The following is a 10,262-nucleotide window of genomic DNA, read 5'->3' as shown; positions in this document are numbered from 1 at the left end:
GCCCCATCCCCCATGCTGCGCACTCCCCCCGTCGTGCCCCATCCCCCATGCTGCGCACTCCCCCCGTCGTGCCCCATCCCCCATGCTGCGCACTCCCCCCGTCGTGCCCCATCCCCCATGCTGCGCACTCCCCCCGTCGTGCCCCATCCCCCATGCTGCGCACTCCCCCCGTCGTGCCCCATCCCCCATGCTGCGCACTCCCCCCGTCGTGCCCCATCCCCCATGCTGCGCACTCCCCCCGTCGTGCCCCATCCCCCATGCTGCGCACTCCCCCCCGTCGTGCCCCATCCCCCATGCTGCGCACTCCCCCCGTCGTGCCCCATCCCCCATGCTGCGCACTCCCCCCGTCGTGCCCCATCCCCCATGCTGCGCACCCCCCCGTCGTGCCCCATCCCCCATGCTGCGCACCCCCCCGTCGTGCCCCATCCCCCATGCTGCGCACCCCCCCGTCGTGCCCCATCCCCCATGCTGCGCACCCCCCCGTCGTGCCCCATCCCCCATGCTGCGCACCCCCCCCGTCGTGCCCCATCCCCCATGCTGCGCACCCCCCCGTCGTGCCCCATCCCCCATGCTGCGCACCCCCCCGTCGTGCCCCATCCCCCATGCTGCGCACCCCCCCGTCGTGCCCCATCCCCCATGCTGCGCACCCCCCCCGTCGTGCCCCATCCCCCATGCTGCGCACCCCCCCCGTCGTGCCCCATCCCCCATGCTGCGCACCCCCCCGTCGTGCCCCATCCCCCATGCTGCGCACCCCCCCGTCGTGCCCCATCCCCCATGCTGCGCACCCCCCCGTCGTGCCCCATCCCCCATGCTGCGCACCCCCCCGTCGTGCCCCATCCCCCATGCTGCGCACCCCCCCGTCGTGCCCCATCCCCCATGCTGCGCACCCCCCCCGTCGTGCCCCATCCCCCATGCTGCGCACCCCCCCCCGTCGTGCCCCATCCCCCATGCTGCGCACCCCCCCGTCGTGCCCCATCCCCCATGCTGCGCACCCCCCCGTCGTGCCCCATCCCCCATGCTGCGCACCCCCCCGTCGTGCCCCATCCCCCATGCTGCGCACCCCCCGTCGTGCCCCATCCCCCATGCTGCGCACCCCCCCCGTCGTGCCCCATCCCCCATGCTGCGCACCCCCCCGTCGTGCCCCATCCCCCATGCTGCGCACCCCCCCGTCGTGCCCCATCCCCCATGCTGCGCACCCCCCCGTCGTGCCCCATCCCCCATGCTGCGCACCCCCCCCCGTCGTGCCCCATCCCCCATGCTGCGCACCCCCCCCCGTCGTGCCCCATCCCCCATGCTGCGCACCCCCCCCCGTCGTGCCCCATCCCCCATGCTGCGCACCCCCCCCGTCGTGCCCCATCCCCCATGCTGCGCACCCCCCCCGTCGTGCTCCACAGTCACACCCCACTTCTGCCTGTGCCCTCCGGTGGGCAGTCCCAGCAGCTGTGCTGCATGCCGTGCTCTTCTGCCTTCTGCCGACACGCACACCTCCGATCGCGTACACGCACACCTCCGATCGCGTACACGCACACCTCCGATCGCGTACACGCACACCTCCGATCGCGTACACGCACACCTCCGATCGCGTACACGCACACCTCCGATCGCGTACACGCACACCTCCGATCGCGTACACGCACACCTCCGATCGCGTACACGCACACCTCCGATCGCGTACACGCACACCTCCGATCGCGTACACGCACACACACTGACGATATCGCACAGACGCGCTCACACACTCCCAACATCCGGAGATACCACATGCTTCCGGCCATGTGATCCTCCGGCAGGTCCTGGAAGGTCACTGCACGCCAGTATCGCCGCCGAGAAGCAAGCGATATCACTGGATGGTGTGAGTGTGTGGATGCGATCTGATGTGTGTGTGAGGTATGTGTGAGAGTGAGTGTGATCTGGTGTGTGTGTGTGTGTGTGTGTGTGTGTCTGTGTGTGTGTCTGTGTGTGTCTGTTCTTATGTGTGTGCGTGTGCGTGCGTGTGCGTGTGTGTGTGTGTGTTCCGCCGCTGCAGGACCTTGATGCGCTCACCTGGGAGCCGGTGTACGCTGGTAACCATGCTACACAATATTACCCGATGTGTACCATGGTTACCAGCATACCCCGCCCCCCGCACGCACGGGAGCCCACACCAGCGTACGCCGGCAACCCCAGCAATGCGAGGGTATGTGTCAGCTGGGTTGCCGGCGTACGCTGGTGTGGGCTCCCGGGGGTACAGCACTCACCTGGGAGTCGGGGCTCCATGTCAGTTCGGGGAATGCGTGTGGGGGGCGGGGCCAGAGCGAGCGTGCAATGCGTGAGGGGGGCAGGGCGTGGCAGAGTTGCCAATCCGTGCGGGGGCGGAGCCGAGGCGAGCGGCCAATAAGACGCTTGTCGCGGTAACGACAGAATTTTAGAGCAAGACAGACAGAATAAGGCAAATATGTATGTATGTATATATGTATGTATATATGTGTATATATATATTCAAGAACATCAATATTTTGTTTAATAATGCTGTAAGAAGCGATCAAAACATCATATCTATTTCAAAATGGTATCAATAAAAATGTCTCCACAAAAAAAATCCATCACATGGCTCCATGGACCGAAAATCTAAAATGTTATGGGTCTTGGAAAATGTAGATACAATCGCCCCAATTGTTTTTTATTTATTTGCAAACTTATGAGTTCTTTTTTTTTTTCACCACTAAAATAATAAAAAAAACAAACAAAAAAACCTTGAACCTGTTTTGGTATCATTGTAATCCTATTGATGAGGAGAATATTATTTCAAGGTCCTTTTTACAACAAAATATACACCATAAAAATGATTCCCCCCAAAACGTTTTTTTTTTTTTCATGCTTTTTAGTGCACTGTGTGCTAAAATGAATGGTGTCATTCAAAAGTGAAACTCGTCTCGCAAAAAACAAGCCCTCATATATCTATCTGGACGGAGAAGTATTAAGACAAACGGAATTTGGCCACGTTGTGAAGGGGTTAATGCAAGAAAACAAAACGTAAATGCAATATAGAATTTGACTCAGAGGTTTGCTCTGAAGCCTTCACAATTGTGAATTCAACTCTGTGGGGTAAATTCAGCTCAAATTACCGTATTTTTCGGACTATAAGACGCACCTGACCATAAGACGCACCCTGGTTTTAGAGGAGGAAAATAGGAAAATAAAATTTTAACTAAAAAATGTTGTCATGACACACTGTTATGGGGCGAGGATCTGCTGCTGACACTGTTACGGGGGTAATGTCCCCAAATTCTCTACTATCCCATTCTGGAAATAATCCTCCTGCCTTGTTTATGATCCTGCTCATATTACCCCCATCCTGCTCATATACCCCCATCCATCCTGCTCATATACCCCCATCCATCCTGCTCATATACCCCCATCCATCCTGCTCATAATATACCGCCATCCATCCTGCTCATAATATACCGCCATCCATCCTGCTCATATGCCCCCATCCATCCTGCTCATATACCGCCATCCATCCTGCTCATAATATACCGCCATCCATCCTGCTCATAATATACCCCCATCCATCCTGCTCATAATATACCCCCATCCATCCTGCTCATAATATACCCCCATCCATCCTGCTCATAATATACCCCCATCCATCCTGCTCATAATATACCCCCATCCATCCTGCTCATAATATACCCCCATCCATCCTGCTCATAATATACCCCCATCCATCCTGCTCATAATATACCCCCATCCATCCTGCTCATAATATACCCCCATCCATCCTGCTCATGATATACCCCCATCCATCCTGCTCATGATATACCCCCATCCATCCTGCTCATGATATACCCCCATCCATCCTGCTCATGATATACCCCCATCCATCCTGCTCATGATATACCCCCATCCATCCTGCTCATGATATACCCCCATCCATCCTGCTCATGATATACCCCCATCCATCCTGCTCATGATATACCCCCATCCATCCTGCTCATGATATACCCCCCATCCATCCTGCTCATGATATACCCCCCCATCCATCCTGCTCATGATATACCCCCCCATCCATCCTGCTCATGATATACCCCCCCATCCATCCTGCTCATGATATACCCCCATCCATCCTGCTCATGATATACCCCCATCCATCCTGCTCATGATATACCTCCATCCTGGTATATGGCCTGTATCCCATGGCACAGAAAAAAAAAAAAACGTTTACACTCACCCTTCCTCACTCCCTGCAGCACCGATCATCTTCCTCTGTCTCAGCTGCAGCGCCACTGAGTGGAGCAGTCACCGTGTGTGGAGCCGTCCCCCTGCAGCTTCGCGATGTCTTACTGTCTGTGCCGGTCAGCTGATCTGTGTGGACACTAGTGGCGCGCACAGCGATGACGTCATCGCTGTGCTCACCGCTCTCTATACAGATCAGCTGACCGACACAGACAGGAAGACATCGATGCTGCAGGGGGACGGCTCCACACACGGTGATGGGTGATTACAGATTCATTGCACCCCGCGCTGATAATGATGCGCGGGGGCAGTGAATACTGCTGCACATGATCACTCCAGGCTGCAGTTGCCAGGGGTGATCATGCGGCCGGCTGTTAATTATGCGCGCCCCCCCCTCGCTCATAATCCCGCCTACCTGTCAGCGCCGGCTTCACCACTGAGATGGGCAGGAGGATGGGCGTGCATATGTAATGAGCGGGCCCACGTGGTCATGGCAGGCTGCTACAGCCTGCTCGTGCCCCCGATGACCTGTTCCACCGCAGCACCTCATTCCCCGCAGCCACATTCAGACCAAATGACGCACCCCCATCTTTCCCCCAACATTTCGGGGAAAAAAAAGTGCGTCTTATGGTCCGAAAAATACGGTATGCTCTGTGGTGTGAATACAGCCTTCAACTCTGTATCGGTAGCCAATAATGGTAATTCCTACATGACCTGGATCTGAGTCAGGTGAATTTAAAAAAAACAGCCTCAGGGTACGTACGCACAGTAAGTATTTGCAGACATTTCTGCATCAAAAACATGTCAGAAAAAAAGCTGTATGTAAAATACTTGTGTTTTGCCGCTTTTTGCTCTTTTAATTTTTTTTATGCATGTTATCTCATATCTTGTTCACTTTACTCGGACAGTAAAATGCTGCGTGTGAATGGACCCTCACTATGCCCGATGTAGGAATGAATGAATTTTCCTTGTCCAACTATACTGTGTATGAGGAACCTTAAGAATTAAATTGCGCCCAATTATGAGATGATCAGTTGCCGCAATTCTCACTCATCCAACCTCATGCATAAATGCCTATATGGATATAGTAATGAATTATTTTAAGCTTTTTTTTAATTTTTTTTTCTTGACAGTATGACTTTACCCTGGAGAAGAAAACTGTCCAGTGGGCAGACGAAGTAAAACAGATCAAAGCTGCTCAGAAGGAAGCCGAAAGGAAGGCCGAGGTAGCCCGATCCCAAGCTGCTTCCGATTCTCAGGCGGAGAAAGTGGGTGACGAAGGTTTAGGATTCCCTCCCCCTATCAACCATATCCTCAGGGCAAGCCTCCAACACAACAGCATCCTGACCCCAACGCCCGCCAACAGTAGTGCCATACCGCAAAAAGTGCTGAGCCCCCCTCACGGCAAGGCGGATTTTAACCCTGCTGACTTTGAGTGTGAGGAGGACCCCTTTGACAAGTTAGAATTAAAAACCATCAATGATAAAGAAGAATTAAAGACCATTCTTGACATTCACGTGAGGCCTGTGGTGAGCCAAGACTCGAGTAACGCCGACACAGTCCAGAACTCCCAGTCGCCGCTGAAGGACGAGGACGCCCTCTCCAACCTAAAACAAGAAGCTTTAGACTTTAAGCATCTCCACAAACCCAATGGATTTATCACTTTACCACAGTTGGAAAACTGCGAACTGCCCCCGTCTTCCAAAGTGTCACTTGCCCCCATGACTACGGTCAGCAATATCAAATCCCTATCATTTCCCAAACTAGACTCTGACGAGAGCAATCAAAAGACGGCACATGCAAGCACTAACTGCCTGCCTAATGGCACTTTCCTTAATTCCTTACAATCCCGCTCGCCTCATAATGATGATGAACTGAACGGACATCTCGTGTGGGGATCCTCCCCGCTCTCGGACAGTGTGGGACCAGTCACTGCTACAGAAGGAATTTCGAGGACCTGTCTTAGTGGTGACACAAAGGTAAGATGTTATAGAAATCCATGGGGGGGGGGTTCTTTGTACGTATGCCAGTTTTCTTTACTAAAAATTTAGCAAATTCTTCCTGTTTCCTGTCTCACAGCCATAGATGTAGGATAACTGTCACGGGGTGTTTGGCTCTAAACTTGCCGAGTGTCATGGCGGCATCTGACACTGTTCACACTGCAGAATCTGACACTCCACACTTCTCTAGTGCTTCTGAGTTGCACAGACAGGCTCGAGCGTCAACTATCTGTGTTCTCATTCATGATCAGGCTTGTAGGAGTTAATCTCTGTTAGGCAGGTGTCCCACTTGCGATTGCCTCGCGTATATCTTGCGCGAGTTTCACGGTGCATCACCCGTTATGGACTCACAGGAGCGGGTCGGCTGCATGCATCTCTATGCAGCCAACCCGCTCCTGTGAGCAGAGTTTGAGCCTGTGCCGGGTGATGTAATGCGAGACTCGCACGGCAATCGCAAGTGGGACACCGGCCTTACCCTGACCAAAAAAAAGAGTTTATAAAGTGGTACCTTTTTGGCTTCGGATTCTGTAAATGGGACACGGGGGCGGTGCTGTGATGTTTATTACCAAGCAACCGCCCATAATAGATAGGAGGTAACGTGGGGTCAGCAGCACCGCGCTTGCGCAGAACGAAGGACGCCGAGGGGGAAAGCGCGGTCCCGCGATTATGGGCGGTTGCTTGGTAATAAACATCACAGCACCGCCCATAATCTAAAGCCTGCGCGCACGTCACCAGCGGTGACACTGGGCACAGTGCTCATCCACGAGAGATAGGCACTGGGCATGCGCAGGGACCTCTGGAGCACTGGGCGGCATCCACAAGTATGGAAAGGAGCGATGGGGGACGGCCTAAAGCGGCAGGAGGCAGAATAACGGCCACCAAGCAGCCCGCCCCCGTGTACCATTTACAGAATCCGAAGCCAAAAAGGTACCACTTTATAAACTCTTTTTTTTTTTTTTTTTTGGTCAGAAAGGGGGCACAATAATAACAGGGACCTTTCTAGAATGCAGCCCAGGAGCTGCAGAGGGGGAATCTTTTAGGTTTTAGGGGAAATTTCTTCTGACAGGTTCCCTTTAAACCATATGATGATGTGTTCCAGTTGCTGGATTTATTGCTTGGGGTGCTGTGGAAATCCTCTCGTCGTTTGGCTATTTCTTCCTTATCACGTATTGTCTTATGTGTCAGTGTGTGCTAGCTGAGTGATGGAGTTTTTGGTTTTCCAGTTTGTCTAGATCTGTTGGTTCAGCCACTCCTGTCCCGGTCCTCCCCTGGGTTGGGGGAGTAGGGGTATGAGATTAGGGCTTGCCAGGAGCAGGACAAGAAAGGTGGCCCAGACATCTTCACCACTAGAGGTATCTCTGGGATGAGGGACAGCTAGAGCCCCTAGCCTGAGGGCCAGTTCAGGAGCCCCTGTTTATCCCTTCGCACCCATTGCCAGTGACATTCTGGCTTAGGTTTAGTAGGAGCTGTATACACTTCTGTGCCCTGACCTCCCCATAGTGGTGGCTGCGAAAATGTCATGTGAAGGGAAGTCATGTGAAGGGAAGCAGCAAATCTTGTATTCCGGATTCCACACGTTACCGATTTGATTCTTCTGCCTTTGTATTTTCCGTTTCTTACATCGCTTCATCAGGTGGATTTGCAGTTTGTTCTCTTCTGACCAGTATCTATCTTTTTTTTTTTTTTTTTTTTTTTACAGTTTTACCGGCGGCAGACTATTGTGAACGATCAGCTGATCGCTCCCTGCAGCCGGGTGATCATCTGATCGCTGCCTGCAGTCGGCCACCGGGTGATCAGCTGATCGCTGTCACTTGCCGGCGCCCGGGCGCTCAGCTGAACGTTCGGCCACCGCGAGCCAAAATAAAGTTTGTGATTTAAAAAAAAAAAAAGAGCATGCGCTGCTCAAAACAACGTTACATGCTACGTTCCTCCCGCTGCACGGAAGCAACGGAGTGTCGCCCAGTGGAAGCAACGCAGGTCCTTTTGGTACAATCCGTCAACCATACAAGTCTATGGGAAACAGCGGAATCCGTTAACGGATTCCGCTGTTTTCCAAAAGGGCGGATTGTAACGGAAGGAAAATAACGCAAGTGTGAAAGTACCCTTAAAAGTTCCCTGGAGCTTCTGTTAGGAGCCTCGACACAGAAAATAGCCAGATATTCCTCCGGGAAGGACCTAGCCAAGAAGTGACTCTCTTTAGGAGACCACTATAACCACCATATTAAGTGGCCCTTTTAGTCAATAGGATTTCACTGTGTTGAGCGCCTTTGCTGGCTGCCGGCAGTGTTTTCTCTGGCTGGTCTCCCCGAGATCAGTGATTGTTTTGTCCTGCTGTATCTTAGTTATTTTGCAAGAAATACAGCGCGCACTTGACCAATGTGTATCGCTCCCATTGAGCTGATGATGAATACAGTAGACACTACACACGTCCTTAGTGACATCTGCTATATGCCAAATACTGTATGTACAGGAGCTCTATGGACCGGGTTCAGATACTAATCGCTATCACAGAAGTTTAACCCTTTTTATGCTGCCATCACTGCTTAGTCAATTCCGTTTGCTGACTGTTTCCATGTACTGGTTATTTCTGGAAACAAAAAGTAAATATTTGGCATAAGACTTAATGAAACAATAGAATTTTGTTGCAATAAATGATGATTTATTACTTCAGTTGCAAATAAGAAATCCGGACACAGGAATTTAACGTTTCGAACTATAGGTCTTTTTCCAGATTATCGATGACCTTTCCACATTCTCCTTCTTTACCAGCCACTTTCTGCCAAAACAGTACTGTCCATGGCTGGTGTGGAAAGCATTGATAATCTTGAAAAAGACCTCATTGATGATGATGTCCAATTTATCTATCTGTATTTCTTATTCGAAATAGGAGTAATAAAGCATCATTTATTGCAACAAAATTCTATTGGATCATTAAAGGGGTTTCCCACAGAGTCCATTTTAATCACTAGATCTTGGAATAATAATAATTTCCACAAATTGAATGTTTAAAAAAATGTTCCTGTGAGGTAATGTTATGTGTCCCTGCTATGTACTGTGTAATGGCAGTGTCTGGTATCTGTATACTTTCTGTATACCCACATCTCCGGCCCAGGAGTTGTGGTATTATCAGACCATGTCCCTGTATGGGCAGACATGGCCATTACACAGCGCTTAACAGGGGCACATATACTACTCACAAAAAGTTAGGGATATTTGGCTTTTGGGAGAAGTTTAAAGGGAACCTGTCTACCAGGTTTTTCCCCTTATGAGCTGCGGCCACCACCAGTGAGCTCTTATACACAGTTTTCTAGAATACTGTATATAAGAGTCCAGGCTGCTCTGTACAACATAAACACCTTTATAATACTCACCTAGGGGGCGGTTCAGTCCGGTGGGTGTCGTTGTTCTTTATCCAGCACCTCCTTCATCTTGTCCGATTGCCATCCTCCTTCGCAGGACCGTGTGGAGGACATGTCCTACATCATCCACACAGGCAGGCATTGTGGTCCTGCGCAGATGCACTTTTATCTGCCCTGCGGAGGCTGGTTTCCCACTCTTCTTGAAGGGAGAAACTCTGGTCATTGAGGTTCTGGGGTACAGACTCATGAGCCTCTACATGGTGACTCAGCTGATTCCATAGATTTTCTATTGGCTTCAGGTCTGGAGAAAGTGCAGCCTCTCCATTTGAGGGACCCATATTCTCCAGCAGCCGTTCCCTAGTGATGTGACCTCGATGAGCTGGAGCTGTTATTCATGCAGAGGCACAAGGACTGGATTAATGATGTTATTCCAGTAGTACGGGCTGTCACTGTACCATTCAGACAGTGCAGGGCCGTTCTGTATTTTCTGCCCACACTGTAGCACCACCACCAAAGCCTCATCTGGTGACAGCATTGGCTGATGCTGTCTCTCCATAATGTCTCCAACATTGTTGGTGGCCATCGTTTCTGCTCAGCATGAATCCACTTTCATCTGTGATCACCACTGAGGTCCACTGGTCCCTCATCCAGCATACAGTGGTGTGAAAGGGTTTGCTCCCTCCCTAAG

The 10,262-nt window shown here is 51.9% G+C and overlaps 1 protein-coding gene across 1 annotated transcript in view; it reads left to right on the top strand.

Moving 5' to 3' along the window:
* UBAP1 (ubiquitin associated protein 1) overlaps positions 1-10,262 on the top strand; it is a 60,029-nt gene that overhangs the window by 32,626 nt on the left and 17,141 nt on the right. The window contains exon 4 of the mRNA XM_075327076.1: positions 5,349-6,194. Coding sequence (XP_075183191.1) covers positions 5,349-6,194 — 846 coding nt within the window. The remainder of the gene's footprint in view (positions 1-5,348; positions 6,195-10,262) is intronic.

The sequence above is a fragment of the Anomaloglossus baeobatrachus genome, chromosome 1 (genome assembly GCF_048569485.1).
Source record: "Anomaloglossus baeobatrachus isolate aAnoBae1 chromosome 1, aAnoBae1.hap1, whole genome shotgun sequence".
Lineage (NCBI taxonomy): Eukaryota > Metazoa > Chordata > Amphibia > Anura > Aromobatidae > Anomaloglossus > Anomaloglossus baeobatrachus.
Note: the sequence above shows the minus strand (reverse complement) of the source record. Positions and strands in the feature narration are given on the sequence as shown.